A 27085-nucleotide genomic window follows, 5' to 3' on the forward strand; every position below is an offset into this window, starting at 1 on the left:
GGCGTGTGACGGCGATGGCACAGGCGTGGTAGAGGTCAGAGAGGCGATGTTGGAGGGACAGCCCGCAGCCCGGGTGCGGTGACGGACCGGCCCCGTGCCTGCCGCCCAGCGGCTCCGCACTGCGCATGCGCCCAGCCCCGCACCGGCGGGGAGGGTAGGGGGTGTGCGCGCTGAGTTGCCTTTGCGCATGCGTAGAGCTCAGCCGGCACATGCCGCCGCGCCGCCGCACCGCCTTACTGCGCATGCGCCAGGCCCCCAACTCCGCCGCGCCTCTCTATGGTCACCCGCCGGCGGCTTGAGCGCCGCTGCCGGGCGGGGTGCCGGGCAGGAAGTGACGTAAGCGCCGAGCGTCGCTGAGGCGGAGGGGCTGCGGTGGAGGCGGGCGGCGAGCGGTGGGCGCAGGTGAGGCGGGGGCGACTCTCTGTCCCGTCCCCTCACCACGGCGGGGGCTGGCCCCGGCCCTCGGTAGCGGGCTGGGCCTTGCCCGGCCCTCCCCGGCTTGCCCGGGGCCGTGGCGGGGAGGCCGGGGGAGCGGCTGGGGAGGGGAAGGCCTGTGGAGGCAGGGCTGAGCGCCTCCCCTCCCTGGGCTCCGGGCTTCTCCAGGCCGCCTCTGGCTGGGGGCCAGGCAGACGCGGGTTGTGGGGGCCCTGTGTTTACCTCTGGGGGGTCCCCCCAGTGTTTACTTGGGGGTGCGGGAGGGTGTTTACCTCTTGGGCCTGCCCCCCCACCCCCCTTGTGTTTATCTCTGGGGATCAGGCTGGAGGCAGCCCACCCTGATCCAGCCCGGGGAGATGGGCCCTGCTGGGAGCATGTGTTGCACACCACCTTGTCTCTCGGGTACAGAGCGGGTGGGCTTGGTGGCTGCTTTCCTCGTAAATGAGCGAAACCACCTCTGTGCTAACTCACCCTTCAGATGGGGTGAGCATGCATCTTTCCTCTCGAGCAGCAGTGCCCGGTGTGCAAAGCTGTCAACTCATCACGTGCTGAGTTATCACTGCCCAACTCTGTTTATTAACTGCTGCGTGCGTGTTTGGACTAAGCTCTATGGCTTTAGTTTCTTTTAAAACTTGCAGGAATAACAGTAATATACACCTGAAATAAGGGGTGTTGGGGAATATATGATAGCTGCAAGCTGTATGACAAAAACTGGGAATGTAAGATCAGAATATGAGACAGGAGGTTTGACTCTCCAGGTGTATGTAAACAAGCAAATGTGTCATGTGTGGTGTGGTACCTCTTTTGTCGTGTGTGGAGTTCATTCTCCATTCTACAGGGTTTACGCCTAAAGTAGTAGGTTGAGATCCTTTGGGATCAGTTTCCCTTGGTTTGGTTTATGTTTGCATACGAACAGACTTTATGGTGTTGGTTTTTTTACTTGCTATAAGGAGGCTCTTACTTTTGAAAAGGCTCCTTGTAAGATGGTGGTGTGTGCTGAACTCTCTTCCTTGTTTTCAAAAAGAGATGCAAAAAGCAGGAAAGCAACTAAATTTTAATTTTACTGGAGGTAACTCGGGGATGTGTTATCTGTGTTTTGAAAGTGCTTTTTAGCGGCCATCATCTTGGAATCTAGACATTATTATCATGGGTTAATATAAATACACAGAAATGGGAAAGAGAGGAGGCTGTTCCTGAAGAATTTATGGCTTAGTGACCAAATAAAGCATTTGCTTCCCGTTGAAGCATCCCCCGAAAGTTGGGGGAAATGAGTTTTTTCTGGTAGCATGCGCAGATCCTAGTTATTTCCAGGGTTGTTCGTTTTTCTTGCATCTTTTTCCAAGAAGCTCAGGAAGGCCTTGAAGAGAGTTAAAATGAATCTTGCAGAAATGTGATTTATATATTGATGTTAATCTTCCTGGGTTATCTCTTTTTGTGTTCCTTATGGTAAATATCAAGCCTTCTTCCTCTTACTGTTGATTACAGCAGAAAAGGCAAATATATGGTAGTTGTTTTCATTTATGAGCTTGTCAGCTCTTCTGCGCTACCATGGTGCTAGTGAGCCCGTCACCTTCCTGTGCTCTCTGTCTGGAGGAAGAAATCTCAGCAAGTTCACAGGTGACACCAAGCTGGGTGGAAGTGTCGACCTGCTGGAGGGTAGAAAGGCTCTACAGAGGGATCTGGACAGGCTGGATGGATGGGCCAAGGCCAACGGGATGAGGTTCAACAAGGCCAAGTGCCAGGTCCTGCCCTTGGGTCACACCAACCCCCTGCAGCGCTACAGGCTGGGGGCAGAGTGGCTGGAGCTGCCTGGCAGAAAAGGACCTGGGGGTGTTGGTCGACTGTCGGCTGAACATGAGCCAGCAGTGTGCCCAGGTGGCCAAGAAGGCCGACGGCATCCTGGCCTGTATCAGGTACAGTGTGGTGAGTGGGACTCAGGAGGTGATGGTGCCTCTGTACTGGGCACTGGTGAGGCCCCACCTTGAGTGCTGTGTCCAGTTTTGGGCCCCTTCCCACAAAAAAGACATTGAGGTGCTGGAGCGGGTCCAGAGAAGGGCAGCGGAGCTGGTGAGGGGTCTGGAGCACAAGCCTTGTGAGGAGAGGCTGAGGGGAGACCTTCTCACTCTCTACAACTCCCTGAAAGGAGGGTGTAGCTGGGGGGGGTCGGTCTCTTCTCCCAAGTCCCAGGCAATGGGACAAGAGGAAATGGCCTCAAGTTGTTCCAGGCGAGGTTCAGATTGGATATTATGAAAAATTTTTCTACTGAAAGGGTTATTAAGCCTTGGAATGGGCTGCCCAGGGAAGGGGTTGAGGCACCATCCCTGGAGGTATTTAAAAGACGGGTTGACATACTGCTTAGTGACATGGTTTAGTGATGTTTTTTATCAGAGTTAGGTTGATGGTTGGACTCGATGATCTTACAGGTCCCTTCCAACCCAGGCAATTCTATGATTCTATGAAATGATGTCCTTAGCTGCTTCAAAGTGCTGACACAAGTCAAGTCAAGCATCAAAACTGAGGGAATTATGTGGGACTGAACATCTGACTAACAAAGTGTGGGTGTCGTTGTGTCCCTCCCCCCTCCCCGTATTCTGGTAGAGCTCAATGCTGGAAAGGAGCTCAACCTTCTCTTTTAATTTATCCAGTTGTGGCAGTGATAATACTCTGGAGAGCGTGAAGACTTTGGTGCTGGACTCCAGTGTTGGGTTTCCCCCTCCCCTCTTTGTAGCTGTTTGTTCCCTTAAAGGTGTTGTTTTTAATCTGTGTGGGTCTTCCCACTGCCGAGTATTCCCAGAAGCTGTTCTGCCTTGGTGTTTGTATGCCAAAATTTTTAAAAAAGGAAGTGAAGATAAATTCCCTGTTTGAAATCACAGGGAGAATGTCCACAGACAGAACTAAATATTGCTGTTGGAAGCTGTTAGTCTTGAATTCGGTTAGAAAATGCTTTCCTTAACGATGCAAACGGTGATCTGCATTACAAACAATCATATAGGCAAAGCCCCGTCCAGGGATTTATGTGCTCGCTGTCTGTAAGGATGTTATTTCCACCCCACAAAGAAGAAAGGAGCTGACAGAGCCAGAGCCTGGGTGGAAGCCAAGGTTCTGGGCCGGGGGGATGCCATTGATGCTGATTCGGGTTGTCACTTTCTGCATCTTGTTACAGCCAAGCCTGTGTCTCTTTACAGCAATTGTGTGCCGGAAATATGGCTACGGACTGGCTGGGGAGCATTGTGTCAATTAATTGTGGAGAAAGCTTGGGAGTCTACCAAGGACGAGTGTCTGCTGTGGATCAGGTCAGCCAGACCATTTCCCTGACGCGGCCCTTCCATAATGGGGTCAAGTGCCTCGTGCCAGAAGTCACCTTCAGGTTAGTGTCTGTCTGTTTTTTTTGTTGTGGTTTTTTTTTCCTCCTGCCTTTTTCCAGGCAGTGTCTGTGGTGCTTTGGATGTTTTGGTTTGGGTTGGGTTTTTTTTTTCCCAGAAATGGGCTTTTTGCCTTAAATCTCCCTACGGCTGCTGAGCGTCTTTGGATGAGAAGCGCCTCTCATGTTTCTGTTAGTTTGTGTGCAGGAGATGATTTTCTGGCTCCGTGATCCTGGTGTTAGAAGTGGTGTAGCTCACACTTGGAGGTTATTTGTGGCTGAGACCATGTGTATATATAAATATACATATATATTTATAGTGTGTATACATTCTGTTGTTCAGTTTTCGGGTAGTTGAGGGCGCCGGCTTGCTCTCTTCAAGCTTTGCCCCTCAGCATGTGTTACTACATGTAATTAAAGTGTGATGGGAGAGAAAGGAGAGTGGTAGATCAGTTAAAATTATTGCCCCAATACAATGAAATGAAGTGCTGTTAATCAATGCAACTCCCATCTCCTCTGTCCCTTGCCACGTTCTTTCCTCTGTGCAAGCAGGTGAGAGTTTTGAGCCAAGAAGCTGAATCGATGCAGCAGGATTGTAGCTCTTGGGAATTCTTTCCTACCAGCTCCTGGTAACACTGGGCTTAAAAAGAATAAATAAGAGTCACTCGTCACTGGATCTTTTGCTGTTACCTGGCACGTTACAATAGCTAAGAGATTTGAGTCACCGATTTTTAAATAAGATTGATTCTCTGAAGTCGATACTCTTAATTCTTTTTTTTCTTGGATTTTGAAGAGAGACAGTGAGGAAGGATGATGACCGTATTCTTCCAGGAGATGTGCGGAAGTCTGTAGCAAGCTCTTGCTACTTTTATATCCCAGTTGGTCAAATACTTACTAAGTTTAAAATAGAAGACCCTAATTTCTGATTTTATTTCTTGCAATCAGTGCAAACAGAGGCCTTTATAACAAGTTCTTTGTTTCATTTTTGGCTCCTGCCCAGCACTGTTTTCTTTATAAAGATAAAGTTTTCTTTATCCTTTTTCCAAGGAAACGGGAAGCGCCATCCTTGTCTGAGCGTGAATTGCCCTGATCTCAGGGTAGCTTTCTGGAGAAATGGATTAAAAAATAATAGTAGCCTCAAGGCCAAGATTAGTCATATTATCTAGAAACCGTTAAATTAATGCAGATTTCTGCAACGGTCTGCGCTGTTTGCTTCCATTTGCTGTGTGACTGATTCCTGTTTCAGCTAGGAACAGAACCTTTCAAACACAATCCAGGTGTGGTATAGAAGTATTTGAGTTGTTTTGAAGAGTCATACCATTTCAGTTGACTGTTTTGATGTCTCTGGAAATAATCCTCCGTGTTTGTGTATTAAAATAATTTTTTTTCTTGTTTCGATTAATAATGACAATAGAAAAAAAGCACTGGATAACGTTGCATGTTTTTCTTTAGGGGGTGTTTTTTGTAAAGGTACTTCAGATGCTAAATTCCTTAATGTCTGGTTTTCTTTTCCTCTTTTTAGGGCAGGTGACATCACTGAGCTGAAAATTCTGGAGATCCCGGGGCCAGGGGACAGCAGACAATGTGGGGACCTGCAGCAGACAGAAATGGGCATCCCTGGTGTCGGATGCCAAGTGGGTCCCAGTCAGAACGGCACTGGGAAAGTGTTAAAGAAGCCCGTCTCCAGCAGTGCCCCGCAGAATATCCCAAGGAGAACGGACATGAAGAATCAGGATATTATCATCTCTCCCCAGCAGCAGTGCTCCAAGAGCTACATGGATCGACACGTGGAAACGCTGACTCAATCCAAGGGCTTCCGGCGTAGACACAATTCCTGTGAGTATCTGTGTTATCCTGCAACTGTCCTTTTGCTTACCCGAGTTACTGCTGTGACATCTTCCCGTCTTCAGCACAACATCTCAACCGGTGCTGGAAACTGTTGTTTGTTTGCTTTTATACTTGTATTGCCACCTGAAGGTCTGGAGAAGAGGGAGAGAAATGGTGAGGAGAAAAAATTGGCAAGCTCGGCCTCAAAGTGTAGATCTTCCAAATGTCTGGCACTTCTCAGTCTCATCCGTAATTTGGTGTGAATGTTCACAGGGTTTCATTAAAGCTTGCAGACCTGGGCTTACAGAGATATATGTGTACACTTCCATAAAAATGCCCTTATTCAGAGATATAAAATGGTTTTATTGGGTAAGAGTAGTCAGGTGAAGCGGTTTGACCTGGTATGCCACTTCTGTATTGGGGTTTTTTTTTTGTTGTTGTTGTTTGGTTTGGTTTTCAGGGTTTGGATTTGTCCTGTGGGTTTTGTTTTGTGTTTCGTTTTTTTTTTTTTCTTTTTTAGAAGAATCCATTCTGTTTCTCCAGGCTTCCGGCTACCTTACAGAAATGTGTTCAGGGTATATTGCACACAGGGCTGCTCCACTGATGTCTCCGTTGCCATCACACTGATGCACATGATAAATTCTAGCTCCTTTTCGTTTGTGGGGAGAGTTTAAAACCTATCACTGGAGTTCTTTGGAGGCAAATTTGACTCTCAAATTCCTTTTGATTCCCGATGAAATACCTTCCCTAGCTAGAACGCAGGCTGGAGAAGTTAGTGCTGTTCAGCTGAGTAAGTGGAGGGTCGGTTACTCTGTAGGGGACAGTGTGTCCTCACCAAGTTGGCTGATGACACCAAACTGGGAGGGCTGGCTGATGCTCCAGAGGGCTGTGCCGCCATTCAGCGTGACCTGGACAAGCTGGAGAGCTGGGCAGAGAAGAACCTAATGAGGTTCAACAAGGGGAAGTGTAGGGTCCTGCACCTGGGGAGTAAGAACCCCAGGCACCAATATAGGTCAGGGGTGGACCTGCTGGAAAGCACTTCTGAGAAGGATATGGGGGTCCCGGTGGATAGTAAATTATCCATGAGCCAGCAATGTGCCCTTGTTGCCAAGAGGACCAATGGAATCCTGGGCTGCGTAGGGAAGAGTGTGGCCAGTAGGTCGAGGGAGGTCATTCTCCCCCTCTACTCTGCACTGGTGAGGCCACAACGGGAATATACTGCGTCCAGTTCTGGGCTCCCCAGTTCAAGAGAGACAGGGAACTACTGGAGAGAGTCCAGCGTAGGGCAACTAAGATGATTGAGGGGTTGGAGCATCTCCCTGATGAGGAAAGGCTGAGAGCTGGGGCTCTCTAGCCTGGGGAAGAGAAGGCTGAGGGGAGACCTTATCAATGCTTCCAAGTATCTAAAGGGTGGGTTGAAGGAGGATGGAGCCGGACTCTTTTCAGTGGTTCCCAGTGACAGGACAAGGGGCAACGGGCACAAGCTGGAACATGAGAAGTTCCATTCAAATATGAGGAAGAACTTTTTTCCGGTGAGGGTGGCAGAGCCCTGGAACAGGCTGCCCAGGGAGGGTGTGGAGTCCCCTTCTCTGGAGATCTTCAAGACCCTCCTGGATGCAGTCCTGAGTGATGTGCTCTGGGCATTTAGCATCTGCTTTAGCAGGGGAGTTGGACTGGATGATCTCTAGAGGTCCCTTCCAACTCTGACAATTCCATGATTCCGGTGAGAACCTTAACTTGCTGTGTGCTCTTTGCGCTTGCGATATGGAGGAAGAGCAGAAAGCAGCTGGTCCTAGCGGAGGCCGGATCCCTGTTTATCACAGCATTTTACCAGCTGACAGTTGAGTACAGGATTGTTGCCTTGGCTTCCACAGGGGATTCCACGGCCGGGAAGGGCACATGGCCCAAGGCAGGGCTAGAGCACCTTGTAACCAACCTAGTTAAGGCTTTGGGAAGGTTGTAGCGGAATTTATGATGTTATTTGCCCACAAACGCTGGTGTTACTTAGTTGCCTCGCGGCCACCTTGCTGTTTCAGAAGTCACCCCGTCCGGAGTCACCTTCAGGATCGTGTTGGGTGAGAAGGGGCTGTGTGGATGGTTTTATTTATTAGCTTCGGGACCATTTTTGATGAACAGTTGGTTGCGTTGTGGGAATTTGGCAAGATTCCCATGCCAAACCTGATTTGAAGTTGCGGTTTTGTTTTTTTTTTTTCCTCTCTTGAAGCCCATTGAAGGAAATTGATCTTTAAAATGCTGCGGACTGTTCTGTGTGTCTCTTGGGAACGTGGTAGTATCCAGAGGAATGGTCACAAAAGCCTCTCCTACTGCTCGTTCAGGACAGAAGCAGGATGGTGTTAGGTACTTCCAAAATGAATCGGGATGAGAACTGCAAATTCACAGTCCTGGTGCCGAGAAATACCAGCCTTTATCTTCAGGGTGCGTTACTTCATTTAGTTTTAGGACACATAAGACAATACTTAAGAAGAAAAATGCTCTCCGTGTTCTCCCCCACCCAGCATTTTGATATGATCTCTTACTCCTTTCTTCCGCCTCTGCTGGCGTGAGCTTAGAGGTTGGGTTGAGAATCGTAGGGGTTGAACACTGCAGGAATTTGGGATATAGCAGGGAAAAGATGTGTGTGAACAGAGGGTGGAGGAGGCAGCAAAGACGCTGAAGGAAGTGGCTGCCTCTCCTTACAGACTCCGGCTGTGCGGGCTGGGCTTTGGGACAGGCACAGATGATACTGGAGAGCCGTGGTGGAACTGGAGGGACTGTGGCTGTAGATAGCTGCAAAGGCAAATGATATGGTGGGACATGAATCATAGAATCATTCAGGTTGTAAAAGACCCTTGGGATCATTGAGTCCAACCATCTACCGTACTCTACAAAGTTCTCCCCTACACCATATCCCCCAACACCACATCTAAATGACTCTTAAACTCATCCAAGGATGGTGACTCAACCACCTCCCTGGGCAGCCTGTTCCAGTGTCTGGTCACTCTCACTGTGAAGAATTTCTGCCCAATGTCCACTCTAAACCTACCCTGTTGCAGCTTGAATCCATTCCCTCTTGTTCTATCGCTGTTTGCCTGTGAGAAGAGACCAGCACCAACGTCTCCACAATGTCCTTTCCAGTAGTTCTAGAGAGTGATGAGGTCACCCCTCAGCCTCCTCTTCCTCAGACTAAACAGTCCCAGCTCCCTCAATCGTTCTTCGTACGATTTATTCTCCAGGCCCTTCACCAGCTTCGTTGCCCTCCTGTGCACCCGCTCCAGCACCTGGATATCCCTCTGGTATTGAGGTGCCCAAAACTGGACACAATACTCCATGTGTGGCCTCACCAGTGCTGAGTACAGGGGGACAATCACCTCCCTACTTCTGCTGGTATGAGCTAGAGTATGAACAGAAAGAGATTATTTTATCAGTTGCCCTACAATTGTGCCATTCCTTTCTGTCATATACTTCTTTTTGCGCATCCCTCTTTCAGTCTTCCATAAGAACAGTCCTGTTTGAGTATGCAAAGAACAACATCCCGCTGTTTGCTTCACCGCGGCGTTTCTGAGAGAAGTGTGGTTGACACATATTTAAGTAAAAGCAAAAAGTTCTTCAACAATTTATTTGTTTAAAGTGAATATTCATATTGAATTAGTGGAGATCTTCCCTGTCCCACCCCGTGTATTATTCTGCTTCACCAGCATCAAACGTTAGAAAATCCAAAGCTGAATAAAGCCGGTCACAATGATTTCCTCATTCCTGTTATCTTTCCTATTTGAAAATTGCCTGATTGCCAGCCTCCATTTTTCCTCTAAAAGGAACTGGAAACAAAATGCAGCATTATAAAGGTTTTCTATTTAAAGCCTGTATAAACATAATCTATTACAACATCACCCTACAAGTAATTACAAATGTTATTTGCCGTGTTGTTGAAAATACAAATTAACGGCCTCTAATGAGAATGATGCAAAAGATACAATCAGTGCATCTCCAAGTCGAGCATCCGTTATTTTTATTTCTCTTTATGAAATCTTCAGCCAGCTCTCATGCTGTGCCAAAATTGGGTATGTTCTTTTCTATTTCCCCTCAGAGCCCCCTGGGCTGTGCTCCTTTCCAGATCTTCATCGCGCAATTATTGAAACATCAGTGTGTGTGTGTATATATATATCTCCAGCATATTTCCGTGACTTAATTGTTGAAGCATCAGTATCTATCCAGTGTTATTTCCATGACTTCATTTTTTCCCTTGCTTTTGTGTTTAGAAGAGAAACAAAACCCAGGGGGGCAAGGCTGGTTAAACGGGGAGATCAAAGGCTGTATTTATGTGGAGAAGTTCCTGGACCTCTGGAAGTCTTCCTCCCCCACCAACAGCTGTATTATTTTCTGAGAAGGTTGTAATTCTTTTTATATTCACTTCTTTATTTTTAAATGATTGCCAAATAGGCTTGGTGGGAGGAGTAAGGCCAGAAGGATGTGGAGGGGGAGGCACACACTCCTTGCTGACCTGACCATAGAGTCGTAAAACGGTTAGAGTTGGAAGGGACCTTAGAGATCATCCTGTTCCAACCCTCCTGCCCTGGGCAGGGACACCTCCTACCAGACCAGGTTGCTCAAAGGCCCATTCAGCCTGGTCTTGAACACCTCCAGGGGCAGCCACAGCTTCTCTGGGCAACCTGGGCCAGGGTCTCACCACCCTCACAGCAAAGAATTTCTTTCTAGTATCTAATCTAAATCTCCCCTCTTTCCATTTAAAACGGTTACACCTCGTCCTATCAAGCCATCTTCAAGCCTCTGTGGTTTGGAGTGTTTTACTTCTACCCAGGCCCAAACACAGCGTGGTGCTTCCTGTAGGAAAAGAGCTGTGATTCTTTTAAGGTAATTTTTTTGTTCTTAATTCCTGAACTCTTCCTAAATTCCGGTTGGTTGTTTGAGTATGTTACTTTGGTTGGTTTCAGGAAAACTTTCAAACTTCAGTGTCAGCTACCCAAATGTCTAGAGTAACCTCTGCTTTGCTTTATTCTGAACGGATGGAGTGTTCAGGAGGATGACCTCACGTAACACTTTTTTTTAAATGCTGGTAGGTCTGGGGTGAGCAGCGAGTGCTTCAAACCGCTTCAACCCACAAATAACTTGTGTCAGTTTTACATAAACACAACAGCAGGTCAGATATTCTTTTACAGACGGTCTGAAACGAGTTGAGCAAAGCGCTAGATGTAGATTGTTGTTAGCTTGGATTAATTTTAGGATAAATGAGGTAGAAAAGTGAACTCTTGCCCCCTAAAATGTGTATGTTTGGAGAGTAGGGCGAATGATGTGTGAATCTCGGGGGAGGTCCTGGCTCTATGGAGATGGTGTGTACAGGTGTCTGGAGAAGAAGGAGCTGAGATGTCATCTAGAACTTAAGTCATACAGCGTTTAATACAGCTGAAAGTTGACCTCCTGATGCCCTTTAGCGTGCCAAGTCAGGGACAAAGTTCCCCCTTCAGAGTACTTGTGTGACAGGAATCAATAAACAACAAATATCAAGGCAGGTTTCACAACAACGGCTTCTGTGCCGCGCTGGCACCGGGCTCCTTCATGCCAGGGCTGGGACCCAAAGCTCCCACAGGGATCCCGCAGGAAGGCGGCCAGCTCACTGGAGACTTTACATTTGCTTGTGTGCCATATGTGAAAGGTTTTGTGTTTTTTTTTATTTTTCCAAGGAAACAAAACAAAAACAACAAAAAAAGCCTGGGAAGTATTGTTTGTCTTTTCAGGGAGGCACTTTGCTGTACGGTGTCAAGCTGCCAACTTGACGTGGAGCCATGTGTTGTTCTTCTCGACAAACTTCCCACAGACACGCAAGGCAGAGGTGCTGGAAGTTGCCCTCTCAAAGGAGCTGGGCTAGAAGGTCTGGATTTCTGTAGCTGCTTGGCAGAGGACTGGACTGGGCTGTGGAAGCAAGCACAGCTGTGAATAGCAGCTTTTGCTTGGTGGCTGCTTCTGGTATGTCACACTAGTGCCCTGGAAGACAGCGGACACTTCTCCTCTTAGTCCTATCTCAGACTCTTCTGCCTGAGGTTTCCCTTCCCTCCTTCTGCCCTCTTTTTAGGCTCTTCTCTTTTCCCTGAACAGCATCAGCTGCCAATCTTCTTGCCTGCCTAGATGGAGAATATAGAATCATAGAATGGGTTGGGTTGGAAGGGACCTTAAAGTCCATCCAGTGCCACTCCCTGCCCTGGGCCGGGACGCCTCCCACCAGACCAGGTTGCTCCAAGCCCTGTCCAACCTGGCCTTGAACCCCTCCAGGGATGAGGCAGCCACAGCTTCTCTGGGAAACCTGGGCCAGGGTCTCACCACCCTCACAAGCAAAGAGTTTCTTCCCCACATCTCATCTCAATCTCCCCTCTTTCAGTGTCAAACCCTTCCCCCTCTTCCTATGGCTCCCCTCCCTGATCAAGATTCCTCCCCCAGCTTTCCTGGAGCCCCTTGAGGGACTGGAAGGGGCTCCAAGGTCTCCCCAGAGCCTTCTCTTCTCCAGGCTGAACCCTCCCAACTCTCTCAGCCTGTCCTCACAGCAGAGTGCCTCCAGCCCTCCCGGCATCTCTGTGGCCGCCTCTGGCTCCACTCCAACAGGTCCATGTCCTTCTGGTGTTGGTGGCCCCAGAGCTGGACACAGTACTCCAGGTGGGGTCTGCCCGGAGCAGAGCAGAGGGGCAGAATCACTTCCCTGGCCCTGCTGGCCACACTTCTTTTGATGCAGCCCAGGATGCGGGGGGGCTTTCTGGGCTGCTAGTGCACGTTGATAGCTCATGTTGAGCTTCTCGTCCACCAGCACCCCCAAGTCCTTCTCCTCAGGGCTCCTCTCCAGCCATTCTCCTCCCAGCCTGGATTTGTGCCTGGGATTGCTGTGACCCAGGTGCAGGACCTTGTACTTGGCCTGGTTGAACTTCATGAGGTTCACATGGGGCCACCTCTCAAGCCTGTCCAGGTGCCTCTGGGTGGCTTGAAGAGGAACACCACATAACTTTGCTCGAAGTTTGTAGGAGCCCTCTACCATGTTCTGAGCAACTTCTGTTGTGGGGTTGTACCATGGTCTGTGAAAAGCCAGCCGATTGTTTGGGTCCACCGTATTTCAGAGCTGGCACCCATGGATTAACTATGGATTAGAGAGCTGCCCGCCACAATTTCAGCATGTCTCGTTTTGATGAGGTATGCTCTTGGCTCCCATTCATCATGTCTGCAGGGGAGCTTTCCAGCCATTGTTCTCCCAGCTTTTTCTAGCGCAGCTTTTTATTCCCTCAGCATTTACAGCCTGCTCACATCAGCTGCTTCTGTCCCCTGGTCCATCACACGGCGGTGCGTCTAGCCCTGCAGTTTGCTTTTCAGGTCAACTGAGGGTGACGTGGAGTTGTGTTTTGCAGAAGAATCTGGCAACGAGCGTAAAAACTCATGTTGGGTAACAGGAACAAAGTGAGTTGCCGTAACACTTGCCACTGACACAAGCAGCTTGTTTTGCCATTGTGTTCATTGTAGGCTGTGGCTTATTCAGCTGAATTCTGAGAGTCCCTGGACTATTGCTTCCACCTGGAGTTTGGGAACGCTTGGAGAGCTCGGCCTGTTGCCTTGGTCTGGGGTTTCATTTCTTGTGCGGCCGTTGGATGCAATTCCCTTGTTGGTGGCGGCAGTTGCCAGCTCCATCCCAAGCTGTGTACAACTTTGGAGTGGTTTATACATCACCTTTTGATTTGGGACTCCTCCTAGGGAAAGTCGTGTTAGTAAAAAGTGTTCCCTTTTGCTCAAAACTATGCATGTGAATGACTGGTCGTAGCTTGTACACTGGAATTCTTCCTGGAAAGCCTTGCCTTTTTTCTGTCTTACATTGTGTTTTATCAACAGCAATTCTGGAATTCTACCAGATGCCCTTTGCTGGCTTCTTGGCAAAAGTTGCCAACCACTAGTTAGTTCTCACCCAGTTTTTATAAACTTCTTGATGTCACCAGCAGCTCGAAAACTGTGTCTGGTTCTGGGCTCCCCTGTTCAGGAACGACAGGGAACTGCTGGAGAGGGTACAGCAGAGGGCTACAAAGATGATGAGGGGCCTGGAGCATCTCTCTTAGGAGGAAAGGCTGAGGGACTTGGGTCTTTTTAGTCTGGAGAAGAGAAGGCTGAGGGGGCATCTGATCAACGGCTATGAATACTTAAAGGGTGGTGTCAGGAGGATGGGGCCAGTCTTTTTTCAGTGGTGCCCAGTGACAGGACAAGAGGTAACAGGCACAAACTGGAACATAAGAAGTTCCATGTAAACGTGAGGAGGAACTTCTTTCCTGTGAGGGTGGCAGAGCCCTGGAAGAGGCTGCCCAGAGAGGTGGTGGAGTCTCCTTCTCTGGAGATGTTCAAACCCGCCTGGACACATTCCTGTGCAACCTGCTCTGGGTGGACCTGCTTTGGCAGGGGGGGTGGACTGGATGATCTCCAGAGGTCCCTTCCAACCCCATAGTATTCTGTGATTCTGTGAAAATCACTGTGTCTGAAAATGAACTCCCTGCTCTAGTTCGGAGTAATTTTAAAATATTATAAATAGAGACGCCATAAACAGAGAGTATTGTCAGAGTGTGGTGACGCTGACCACACAGCTCTCTATGGCCAGTTTCAGTTGCTCCGGTACATGCAAAATAAATATTTCATGTTGCACTGCTATTGCTGTTTTGAAGAGGTGAGTGGCTTTGGGGCTGCGGTCAGTGAATTTTCACGATGCAGCGAGGTTTGAGTAAATCCAGTACATAGGATAGCTGTGTTGCTGCCAGAGACTTAAATTATTACCTGTCTGACTTTGTAGGTGCCCTTTAAGATATTTTAATTAACATAGCTGTGCTGTAGCTATAATGATGTTGGAGAAGGAAAGGAAAAGCCAATATCTTTTGTTGGACCAGGTGATAAAGCTGGGGGAAGTCGATTCTCTCAGTCTTCTCAGTGCTTGCAAGGGACGCTTGGGCAAAACTGTTTTTAAACTGGTATAACTCACGTTTAAAACAAAAACCCCACTGGAACAACAAACTGCTCAGTGTAATTTTGGGGAGGTTTTGCTTGATGATTCCACAAAACCTTGAAGATTTGGGCTCTTATCCTGCTTTTTCAAGGTGGGAAATGCTGGTCTCTGACTTCTTGTGGGCTTTTTGCTGTTGCCAGACTTCTGAATTATGGCCTACTCAGAGACTGGAGCTGCAGCAGCTTTGGGAGGTATTGTTTTAGCATGTTCAGGTCTATTTTGTTTACTTCTTAAGACACCAGAGAAGGAGCTGCTGAACGTTTCAAAGAGCTTCCTTGCTGTGGGGGCTGGGAAGGCTGTCAGGTTAGTCACTTAAACAGTTGTCTAGAAAAAACAAGTGACGTGCTGTCTAAAATATGGGGGCAAATCCTTGCTGAGACAATGCATTCTTAATTGAGAATAAAACCCAAGTACATATCCTTAGTGATCCATCTTTCAGCATGGCGTAAGTTAGACACAGTGTTAGACGAGCTCATTATCGAACACACAAATGAATGTAAATGAATTTGCCAGAGCTGACAAAGTCCTTGCTAAGCTCTGAGAACTCTAGGCAAACCTGCATGTGTCTTCCAGGAAAGCCCTCTCTGCTCCGGTCTGGTTTTATAGTGCTTTCTATAAAGGCTTCAGGTAATCATAAGGGTGTCGTGGAGTTAACGGCTGCAATTTAAGTTGTGTAATTGAGCTACTGAATAACTTTGCTGTAAAGAGAGATGAGTTCTTTTTATTAACTTGGTCGAAATCAACGGGTTGGTCTAGAACATGCCAGTTCCTGTCCTGATTATGAAGTGAATGAAGAAATGGCTGTCGGCACCAGGGGGAGGGTGCTTGGCTTTCGAGGAGGAGGATTTCACACGTGGGAAATGTGGGAAGTTAGAGCTTGGGTTTGTTAGGCAGCTTGACTCAAGCTTACAAATAAGCCTTTCTAGGTAGGGAGAAGGAGGGATTTGCCAAGACCAAGCTAGACTTGTCTGCGCTTCTGAAGGTGACAAGTAACTTCATGGGAAGCAAAATCTTTTGGGATGTTTTCTAAGCATCTTTGGAAATTCTTCCTGTCTTCTGTCTAATGTGTAAAGAGAAAAAAATGCTGCTTTTTCATTTAGGGAGGAGGTATATAAGGAGCATACATCATTGTGATAATTTGCTTCTGTGTTATCAAACGGATTCTGTCAATAAACTCATTTGTATAAATTGCTCGCAAAGGTGATGTCTTAATCTATGAGAGATATTTAATGAACAAGCAGTTTTGGTGTGATAACTCTTACTCCATCTGTCGGACACTGTAGGCAATACCTGGAATTGCTGGAATTGGCCTGAAATAGCCAGTAATTCAGTAATTCAGCCAGCCTGAAATTTTTAGTAATTTAACAATGGGTATAACAAACAGATGAATGTTGTCTGGACCTGTGTTTGTATGGGTGACCTGAATAATAATGTAAGAAAAAAGCAAGTGGAGGGATATGTTGACCTGTAATTTTATATGGTTTTGTATCAGTCCTAGATCTCCAGCCACGCATTGGGAATGAGGAGGCTTCCATCGCTCCCACTCCAGAGAAAATCCATTTTCACAATTACTTGTGATTGGAAAGAAGCATATTTAAACGTGCAAGCTGATGAATAAGTAGAATAGTGCAATAATAATAAGGAAAGAACGTCATATCGGTACAGAAATGTGTGCCCATTGATAACAAACGCAAGGAAAAAGAAATGCTTTATATTCAGGGTTCCCTTAAAGATCATTAATAGGTGGCCAGACTGTTATGGAAGAAAACACCTACATTAGTCCCTGAAATTTAGGGAAATTCCAAAGAAGATCTGGAGCCACGTGCCTGTATGAACATAAGCTCAGTACAGGAGAAAAATTGTCTTTGATCATGGTTAGCTTATTAGCGATAATGTGACACTATCTTGAATTAAATGAAATGTGAAGAAACGCTTATTTTGCTACTGAGGTCAAGCTTGGTTTTCTAACCTTGCCAATGGAAAGTCCCCGAAAGTCTCTCATGATGCTCCAGTTCTATTTTTTGTTAGTTTACGTTACCATGAGTATGCCAAAAATGAGTTCTGCAGCTTCTTTGGAAAGTGAGTATCCCTTGAGTCAGCGGATTGCAAGCATGAGCTCCCCTCTCTTATAAAATTTCCAGGGAAAATGTGTGAGACAATGCTTTTTTTTTTTTTTTTTTTTTTCTCCCCATTTATGACACACTTCCAACCTCCTTTTATTTTTGTCTAGGGTCATCCAGTAGCCGTCACCCCAACCAAGTGACTCCGAAAAAGAGCGGCCTGAAAAATGGGCAGATGAAGAGCAAAGATGATGAGTGCTTTGGGGATGACATTGATGAAATCCCCGACACGGATTTTGATTTCGAAGGGAACCTGGCCCTTTTCGACAAGGCGGCCGTGTTTGAAGAGATTGAAACTTATGAGAGGAGGAGCGGCACTCGTTCCCGGGGCACCCCGAATGAGAAACCAGCTCGTTACCGGCATGACGAGAACATCTTGGAATCGGAGCCCATAGTCTACAGAAGGATTGTGGTACCCCAGAATGCTAACAAAGAATTCTGCACGGGTATGCCACATCCCTTACCCATAAGGGCTCAAACTCGGCTGCTTTCCTGGGGCACACGTGGTGCATCACAGAATCACAGAATGCTGTGGGGTTGGAAGGGACCTCTGGAGATCATCTAGTCCAACCCCCCTGCCAAAGCAGGTCCACCCAGAGCAGGTTGCACAGGAATGTGTCCAGGCGGGTTTGAACATCTCCAGAGAAGGAGACTCCACCACCTCTCTGGGCAGCCTCTTCCAGGGCTCTGCCACCCTCACAGGAAAGAAGTTCCTCCTCACGTTTACATGGAACTTCTTATGTTCCAGTTTGTGCCTATTACCTCTTGTCCTGTCACTGGGCACCACTGAAAGAAGACTGGCCCCATCCTTCTGACACCCACCCTTTAAGTATTTATAGGCGTTGATCAGATCCCCCCTCAGTCTTCTCTTCTCCAGACTAAAAAGACCCAAGTCCCTCAGCCTTTCCTCCTAAGAGAGATGCTCCAGGCCCCTCATTATCTTTGTAGCCCTCTGCTGTACTGTCTCCAGCAGTTCCCTGTCCTTCTTGAACTGGGTAGCCCAGAACTGGACCCAGTGCTCCAGATGGGGCCTCCCCAGGGCAGAGCAGAGGGGGAGGATGACCTCCCTCGACCTGCTGGTCACACTCTTCCTGATGCCCCCCAGGATGCCATTGGCCTTCTTGGCCACAAGGGCACATTGCTGACTCATGGGCATCCTGTTGTCCACCAGGACTCCCAGGTCTTTTTCCTCAGAGCTACTCTCCAGCAGCTCAGCCCCCAGCCTGTCCTGGTGCAGGGGGTTATTCCTCCCCAGGTGCAGCACCTGACACTTTCCCTTGTGTAGGATGGTTTTCCCCGAGGGGGTATTTATCAGCTTAGCGTGGTACAAGCGAGGGCTTTTGTTTATGTAAAAATTGGATCAGTGCCTTGTTTCTACATCCAACCTTTATTTGGAATATTTCCAAGATAAAAAAAAAAACAAACCTCATATAGGACAACAAGGTAAGTGTTTTTGCGGTTGGTAACAAAAGTGATGGTTGGATAATGAGAATGGAAACCGAACAGGAGGCATTTGACCCCTTGCTTTGATTTCAGCAGCACCACAAACCCGCCTGGACTCGATCGCTGGCTCTTGAGGGAGGGATGGTCTCAGGGTTCTGGGTCACGGTAGCACGTCATAATTTGTGCTGTCTTGGTAAAAGGCAGGAGTTTTCGTGTGTTTCTGATACTCTTTGGGTGGTAGTTCTATATTTCCGCATGGTTTTGCGGAACTTTAAATGTCATCGGCGTAAAAAGAGACACTTCTGGCTCTTCCCATCCACGATTGCAAACGTTGGTTGTACAAAAGGCTTTTTATGCGGGATGCCCCCCCTCCCCCTGCTGCTGCGGAGGGGACAAACACATTCATGTGTGTATATGTGTGTGTAAAGAATGTCTTTCTCTCCTTTGCTTTATCTCACTCTTTTAATTAAAAAAGGAAAGGAAAAATTTTAGGCGGATGCTCGAAGCAAAGTATTTGTCAAGTGTATGATGAGGAGAAAGTAGCTCAGCCTGAAGTGCCAGCTGTCGGGCAGATGTTCTCCTGCCAGCCTGAATTTCTGGTAGAATTGGTTTCATTTCATGTTCAGTAGTGTTTTATTTTGGTTTAGTTTAGTTTTGCCCCAGGAGCTAGTTCTGTATGCTGATGGGTTTTACTCTAAGGAATCTTCTTATTTCTATACGTAGACATGCTGGAAAGTGGAGCATCTGTACTTTATGTTGTAGTTTGGTGCAAATTCCCTCTTGCTTTAGCCTAGTTGTGGTTTGGAACCACATTCCTGGAACATTTCAGGAACGTTTCCTGGTATTCCAGTCCAGGAACATTTACCCCCTCAGAATAAAATCAAACCTCAGATCTTTTTCTTTGTAGAGAGACACTAAATAGCTGATACCCTGGTTGTCTGGCCACGGAGCAGAAGTGTCATTGGGTCCTTGATCTGTCGTTCTTTCTCCACCCGGAAACTCCCATCTGGGGTGTGAAACCCTTCACAGGAGGAAGCTGATTCATTTGTAGGGATTTGCCACTTTTTACAGTCTTTTTTTTTTTTTTTCCATGTTTCTGCTGTACAACGATGTCAGAGTGTGCCATTTGTGTCATCCATTGTACTATGGATCTGTTCTGCTCTCGGATGAGACCAAACCCTACTGGGGGATAGCAGAAATTTTCCGGCTCGCTGTTGTGTGTTCAAGGATACTTATGGAAAAATGAAAGAAGAGAGTAAACATGCCGTGAGACTTTCCCCACCGAGTGCTTTGTCTTTCACAATTTTAAGGCTTCTTGAAGCAGAAGTGATAGTTCAGTATTAATAGCTTTTGATGAGGCTTTTTATTTTTGATTTTTTTTTTTTCCTTCTGCTTAATTTAACTTATTGCTTTTTAAATCTCTGCGAGCTTTCAGTGTGACAAGAAGCCCCACCGATTGCCTGTGTGCCGTTTGAAGAAACACTTCTTCATTTTGGTGTGTGATTTATTTTTTCTTTACTGTTCTTTTTTTTTTTTTTTTTTTTTTTTTTAAATTTGCCACTCATCAATTCATCTTCCAGACAGCTTGTTTGAGAGGAGACAGGGCCTCCGCGTCTAGGCTGAAACAAAAGCTAACCCCGCTGTTGGCTGCCAATTTGAGAAGTGTGGCTAATGCTAATTCTAGCAGCACCGGTCCTGGGAGGAAAACTCTCGACGTGCGATAAGCAGCGAGTATCAGTAAGTAAATTTGGGGGGAATGAAAATGAAATGATGTTTCATTTTCACTGCAGCCTGGTGAAGAAAAAAAAAAACAACCCAAACTGCTGTTTTCTTGTTTTATTCTTGGCAAGCCGTCCCGGGGAGGGTGGTAAATGACTCCCCTCCGGAGCTGCAGGGTCTCGCTGGCCTCATTAGCTACTGTTGGCTGATTAGTCTCCTCTCTGGAATTCTGAATTTGTTTGGGAAGAAAAGCTGTCGTGTCACACAACGGGCAGGGGATTGACAGCTACGGTTCCCCATCGCCTGTGCTGAGCCGGGTGCGTTCCCAGTCCTGTAAATGATGACAAAAGCGTCCCAGCGCTGCGTCTCTCGGGATGGTTTTATTTTTCCCACAGAGGGTTGACTTCCTTTGTGTCCGCTGAGGAAGTTTACTTTTGCTTAGGAAATGCTAATGGCCATCTAGCAAAAAGCTCTTGTAAATGGTTGTAACTCGCCTGCTGGTTCTGGCAATCGGTCTAGGGCTCTTTTGGAGCGAGTCAGCCCTCCGAGGGACAGAGGGATATTCAGTGTGCTGGGAGTAACGACGCTCTGTCACTTGAAAAATATCCTGATCCCTTTTGTTTAGGAACTGGAAGGAAGATGCTAAGCTGGAGGCAGCCTGCCCCCTCTTAGTGGCTCAAAGAGCAGCAGCTGCTGACATGAGAGTGCAAATAGCCCCGAAAGCCGTGAATTTGGCTATGTCCATGGCAGGATTTCTGTTTCTCCTGAATTCTCTCTATGGAGCTGTGTCTGGACTCCTGAGGGGAGCTCTACTTGCAAAAAGCACTTCCTAGTTACAGGAGCAATAAGTACTTCATAATTTTTTCCCCCCTAGGCCGATCTTGTAGATGATTGTCTTAAAAGAGCTCTGGCTGATAGAATAATTATTCTGTCTGCTGTAATAGCACAAACAAAGTGACGCTGGTGATTGACAGTGAGCTAATATCCAGCTCTTGTCGCCGTGAGAGGGGAAGAAATCTGTGAATTGTTGCTGCTCTTTTATGCCGTGTTTCCATGCAGCTAGGAGATAACCGGCATCGCGCAGCGGTAAAACCAGCAAACTGCCGCTGCCAGTTCTCCAGATTCCTGTTCTCCAAATTCCTGTCCGTGCTTTTATTGCCGACTAAAATAAGGCAATCCGTGTAGGACGTAAGCAAAGCGTGATGAACACTTTGGTCCACCAGGATGCTTTTCTGAGAAGAGCTAATTTTACGGAGCCGGGCTGTCCTGTGGGTATATCAGCGTGTGTTTTAGGAGTAAGCAGGGAATGAAGAAGAGGATCTGTTCCGAACGCAAATAAAAAACCTGAAGCTACTAGAACTTACCAGAACATGCCCATCCCTGGGTTCTACATGTGAATCTCTCTGAAATATCTAATTAGTCTTTACTCTTGGGGCTGGGCGGCTGCTGTTTTGGGCTCAGGTCTTTTGGCTGCAAAGCCAGTGTTCTGTGGGTATGTTGGAGCTTGGAGGAGTTGGCGGTGGGATGGAGCATCTCTGTTCATCAGCAGTGACTCTGGATAATATAATCTCAAGCATAACAGACTCTCTCAAATTGTTCTCTTTTTTGCAGTTCATTTCCCCTTTCTTCTTAACTTTATTTCTGCCAAGAAAGTGTCTTTCTGAGCACACTGAGATGAGTAAAGAGGAGAGGTAAGGTATGGATTTCTTTCCCTGATGTACTAGCAAGGCTTTGTCCAAAGCAGGTTCTCTTCTCATTAATGCTGTTAGCGTAGAAAATGCCCTGTTTCCATCCCAGTGTCTCTTCTGGAAAATAAGTGGGATTTTTCAAACTCAGCCGCTATAGAAATTTGACACAGTCTGATTTTTTTTTTTTTTTTTTTTTGAGCACAGTCCTGCTTTCACTTGACAAGCATCAGTATTTCTCTGTCTTCCCCCAGAAAACTGGACTTCAAGCCTGGCCTTCAAGAAACCTTCCCCCCCCAGTGGTAAGGAGATAGTGAAAGAAAGTAGGCATTTAGAAGTAAATGAATGCAGGAGGCAGAGCTTATGTGCCAGGGTCAGGCTCCAACGCTGTGGCTGAGCCTGTTCGGTGAGGATGATGCCAACACTATGACTTTTATTTTGTGTGTGTGTGAGCGTGTGTGTGTGTGTGCCATGTCCTTGACTGACTGTTCTACTCTCTGGCTTTTAGCTCTTCAGTCTATGGATGACTGCCTTACAGCGATTGTGTATGTTGAATGTGCGAAGTGTTTCAGGGATCTTGGAGTCGGGTGCAAATTAAGTTCACTTTCTCCAACCGCAGGAGGAGAACAAAGTGCTCATGGGGCAAACTCTTTGTCTCTCCGATGGGTTTTTTTTTTTCGTTCAGCCAGAGGGAATTGTGCGCTAATGCTGGGAGAGGCTGGCATCAGAACGTCGGCCAGAACTCCCGCAGAATTTTGTCTTCATTAAAAATAATGATGATTTAAAAAAAAAAAAAAGTCTAGCCCTTAAGGTTGGGGAGAAAGTTTGTGGGGCAAGTAACTGTTTTTGCTGAGTTTGCGTCTTAGACCATGAGCTGTGCAGCTCTGGAAACCAGAGTTATTTGTTGCTAAAGGAAAAAAATGATGGCTTTACGTCCAGCTTTCAGGAGATTCTGTGTCCAGTTCCATCTAATCCTCTCCTGCACTTTGCCTGTATTTCTTTATTTTAGCAGCCAGAGAGCTGCTGAAATAGTGAGGAGAAGAGATTGGCCTTAGACACCCAGCTATTCTAGCAGCCCGCTCTGATTTTATTTTTTTTTCCTGCATGGGAGGCGTTCGGACTGACAGCAACTTTGCTGTGGGCTTGTTTAGGGGGAAACCTCTTTATTTCGTTAACTTCTGTAGAGTTAGCTTAGTTTTTTCTGCTGCCATGGGGTGTTTTAATCCAACCAGTGTGCGCCTGACATTGCATAGTGGAGCTGGAGGAGATAATTTGTTCGTAGTCGTAGTCTCCAGGACAGTGTGTGCCTCATAAATGGAGAATACTTCATGTTTAATCAGGCTTCAGCAATACTCTGCGTGTCACAAAACTGTTTAGTCTATATCTGCCTTTTTTTTGTTTTGGTTTGGTTTTTTTTTATTTTTTCCAGGCAGCTGGAAAATACACTTATTTAATATTAAAAGGCCTGAGCTAATTTATTTTATTGCCTTCATTACCGAACAATAAAGATGCACTGTCCAACCCAAACATAATTAAAGTTGGCAGGGGTTCAGGTTTGTTGCAGGAGTGTGATTGTTTGTGGGTTTACACGTCGCCTTCTTGATTGCTCTCTGCCAGAGTTTTATTTAGTTTATTTTAACTCCCTCGGCCTGGTTCTGATAAGCCGGTCTGACTGGTTGGACCTTGCGTGAGTGCGAGGAAGGGGAAGTTCTCTTGGCATCTCAGCCCGCTCTTGAGAGGGGAGCAATTAGGGCAAAGTGTAGCCCTGGCGTGCTATAATGCAAGTTCATCTCATGCCTCCACTGCCTCCCAGTAACCCCCCCCATTGGCGTTAACCCACTGGGCACTGGGTTGCGTTTAGCTGCTGGTCAGTGTGGCTTTATAAAGCTCCTGCGCTGGGGGAAGTGATTGAGGGGAAAGATGTAAAGGTTTATGGGGAGGACGTCGGCAACGCTGGTGCTAAATGGGGTGGATATAGATCAGCTCTTTCATCCTTCTAATCTGGGGAGTTTGTGCAAAATTCCCTTGTCCCTGGAGGGGTTCAAGGCCAGGTTGGACAGGGCTTGGAGCAACCTGGTCTGGTGGGGAGGTGTCCCTGCCCAGAGCAGGGGGTGGGACTGGATGGACTTTGAGGTCCCTTCCAACCCGAATCGTTCTGTGATTCTGTAAAAATTTAAGCAGGGAATTTGTGACCCTGCAGTTGAGAAGGAGCAAAAGGGACGTTTTGAGATCCCCTTTTTCGAGGTTAGCGGAGGACGCATCCCATCAGACTGTTTGGGGAGAGATCCTGACCTCGGGTCACTCATTCCACATCCTTCCTCGAGCTTGCAAAACACCCACCCGATGAGGTAACAGCAAAAATATGAATGGGGAAAGAAGGCAAGAGCCTGGCTTTGCGTGACTGCGGAGGCTGAGAGGGGTGTCAGCACCGGGCAGGTGCGTGACTGGTGGGATGGGTTTAGGATTATTAGTGGCTTATGACTCGGAACGCTCGGCGGCTGCTATCAGAAGGCTGAAATGCCTTCGATAACGCGCAGCCTTGCATGTGCGCTGCCTGTAATGAATGGCTATTAGCGGAGGGAGCTTAATCAGCGGTTAGCATGCGAGGTCAAGTGTTTGAACACGTTTGGGCCCTCTGTATCTGCAAAACACCATCTGGTGAGTTCAGAAATGAAGGCTAGAAGGGTTCAGCAGAATCTGCTCCACAGCATTTCCCTTCTACCTTGCAGGAATGTCTCCGATTTGACTCTGAAAAACCTCAAGATGTACAAAACCTGCCATTTCCGCCGTACTTTGACTTAGTGGTTAGCGACTGGGGTGCCCTGGGGAAATATGGCAGTACAAATAATTCCTCACAATTAAAAACACACGCTGCTTTTCTCATTTGAATATTACACTTGCTTGTTACAACTGGTTCTCGTTATGTTTTTGGTGTGGGGTTTTTTTTTTTCCTGTCTGCAAAAGAGCCCAAGTAACTGTTAGGTTTCCTCTCTGAGCGGATGTGAACACTGTGGCTGTTCCCCTTTGAGCTCGTGTCGCTGCAGCGCGTTTTCACTGGCCCATATCACCTTCCTACAGCTTTTCCTCATTAGCTCAGGCGGTCCAAGCCCTGCTGTGCCCCTCAGCGCTGAGCTGCCATCGGCCCCCGAGTAGCTGCCATCGCTCCCAGTTCAGAGGAAGGACCAAGTTCGCACGTTGGCCTGATATTTGGTGACCTATGGCCCTGGGCAGGGACACATCCAACCAGACCAGGTTGCTCAAAGCCCTGTCCAGCCTGGCCTTGAACCCCTCCAGGGATGGGGCAGCCACAGCTTCTCTGGGCAACCTGGGCCAGGGTCTCGCCACCCTCACACGCCTGGATGCCACTGAGAAAGAACTTAATACTCAGTCTCTAAGTCAAAAAGGTCCACGTGTTCCAATAATTGCCAGCTGCCTGGTGGATTTTCATGGAAATGTGTATTATTTCAAGGCCAGCAGTTGTGGTTAGCAGTCAGTACTTCACTCAAACAGAGAAAGCTGACTCTGATGCACTAGTTTGGATTCATTTGATGGTCTTGGGAAGGAACTGGGATTATTGGGTTAAGCAGCCCCGTGGTAACAGCTAATGAACTGTTTCATTGTTGTCATTTTTAAGTGCTGGTGTATAAAACCTTACCAATCTGCAGCATTTTGGAAAAGTCTCTGATTATACCCATTAAAGTCTTCCTCTCTCTGCTCTCTTTGAACCTTAGACTCCGGGTTGGTCGTTCCGAGTGTGTCATATGAGCTTCACAAGAAGCTGCTCTCGGTTGCTGAGAAGCACGGGCTGACTCTGGAGAGGAGGCTGGAGATGACGGGAGTCTGCGCCAGCCAGATGGCCCTCAGCCTCCTCGGGGGACCCAACAGGTAAAGCTGCTCCTTTTCACCCCCCTGTCGGTTTGTCCTCTCTCACAGCTTAACTTTTCTTGTTCTGCCAAGTGGGGTTGAGATATAAGAGGCCGAGAGGTTACTTTGGAGGTAAATGTGATACGGACGCCTGCGGCCGCTTGCGCCAGTCCCTCAGTGGTCCTGCAGGTGGGGACAGTTGTCACCTTTCTGCCTTCCTTGCCTCTAAAATTAAAAAACCTCATCCTAGTGCCCCGTATACCTGTGTTGTAGCTTGTGTATCAGCCTGTTTCCAAATAATCATGAAAACAAGTGTGAGACTCAGGCTTCTGAAGTGGGAGGAAGCTTTACAGTAGCTTTCCAAGTTCCAAGTGCTTCTCCCCCCGCCCTCCTCTAGAAAAGGGCTGCCTGAAAATACCATCTTGCATGAACGACTTACTAAGGGCTCCTTTTGGACTCCTCTGTCCCAGAAGCGTCTCTTGAGTCAAAGACAAAACAGAGCTGAGATGTTTTTTTTTTTTCTCTCTACTTACGGAGATTTGTTGTCAGGGAATTCAGCTTTGCACAGGCGTAACCCAAGGCAGATGAAACCATTGCAGAATTTCTGTCGAGCTACTCCTTTTTTTCCGAATAAGTAAACCTTTCCTTTGTTGTTTTGTCATGTTACAGTTAATGGCATCAATACAAGCAAAAAGCCAACTCGTGAAAACAAGGTGCAGCTTGGCTTTTCACAATGCTATATTAGCTTTCAGGCATCTGCACCTAAACTGAGAATATCCTGCTCTTTCGGAGGCCCAATTTGGTAGCAGGTTTGGGGTGAACTTACTGCTCTCTGTGTGAATATACGTGACCTTTTTGAAGAGGTCCCCTCTGTGCCTGCACTTGCCATAGCTGTTGATGATGTGTTGGTGGACTGTCGGCTGAACGTGAGCCAGCAGTGTGCCCAGGTGGCCAAGAACATCCCAGGTGGCCAACAGCATCCTGGCCTAGATCAGGAACAACGTGGTGAGTAGGACTCGGGAGGTGATCGTCCCCCTGTACTGGGCACTGATGAGGCCCCACCTCGAGGGCTGTGTCCAGTTTTGGGCCTCTTCCCACAAAAAAAAAAAGACATTGAGGTGCTGGAGTGGGTCCAGAGAAGGGCAGCGGAGCTGGTGAGGGGTCTGGAGAGTAAGTCTTATGAGGAGAGGCTGAGGGAGCTGGGGGTGTTCAGCCTGGAGAAAAGGAGGCTGAGAGGAGACCTGGCTCTCTACAACTCCCTGAAAGGAGGGTGTAGCCGGGGGGGGGGTCGGTCTCTTCTCCCAAGTCCCAGGCAATGGGACAAGAGGAAATGGCCTCAAGTTGTTCCAGGGGAGGTTTAGATTGGATATTAGGAAAAATTTTTCCACTGAAAGGGTTATCAAGCCTTGGAATGGGCTGCCCAGGGAAGTGGTTGAGGCACCATCCCTGGGGGTATTTAAAAGACAGGCTGATGTAGTGCCTAGAGACATGGTTTAGTGATGGTTTTTATCAGAGTTAGGTTGATGGTTGGACTAGGTGATCCTAAGGGTCCCTTCCAACCCAGACAATTCTATGATTCTATGTGGGCAGACAATTACACATGTAGATT

At 47.5% G+C, this 27085-nt stretch overlaps 1 protein-coding gene across 2 annotated transcripts in view; it reads left to right on the forward strand.

Annotated features, from left to right (window-relative positions):
* Positions 1 to 361: 361 nt before the first annotated feature.
* The window catches only part of EDC3 (enhancer of mRNA decapping 3), a 29222-nt gene continuing 2498 nt past the window's right edge, over positions 362 to 27085 (forward strand). The window contains exons 1-5 of one of the 2 annotated variants that reach the window (XM_074156197.1): positions 362 to 402; positions 3621 to 3802; positions 5319 to 5632; positions 16876 to 17211; positions 25344 to 25497. In XM_074156197.1, coding sequence (XP_074012298.1) covers positions 3639 to 3802; positions 5319 to 5632; positions 16876 to 17211; positions 25344 to 25497 — 968 coding nt within the window. In that variant the 5' untranslated portion in view covers positions 362 to 402; positions 3621 to 3638. Of the gene's footprint in view, positions 403 to 3620; positions 3803 to 5318; positions 5633 to 6779; positions 6783 to 16875; positions 17212 to 25343; positions 25498 to 27085 lie in introns of those variants that run through there. The other variant, XM_074156196.1, reaches the window with a different exon arrangement.

This window comes from Numenius arquata, chromosome 11, assembly GCF_964106895.1.
Source record: "Numenius arquata chromosome 11, bNumArq3.hap1.1, whole genome shotgun sequence".
Taxonomy (NCBI): domain Eukaryota; kingdom Metazoa; phylum Chordata; class Aves; order Charadriiformes; family Scolopacidae; genus Numenius; species Numenius arquata.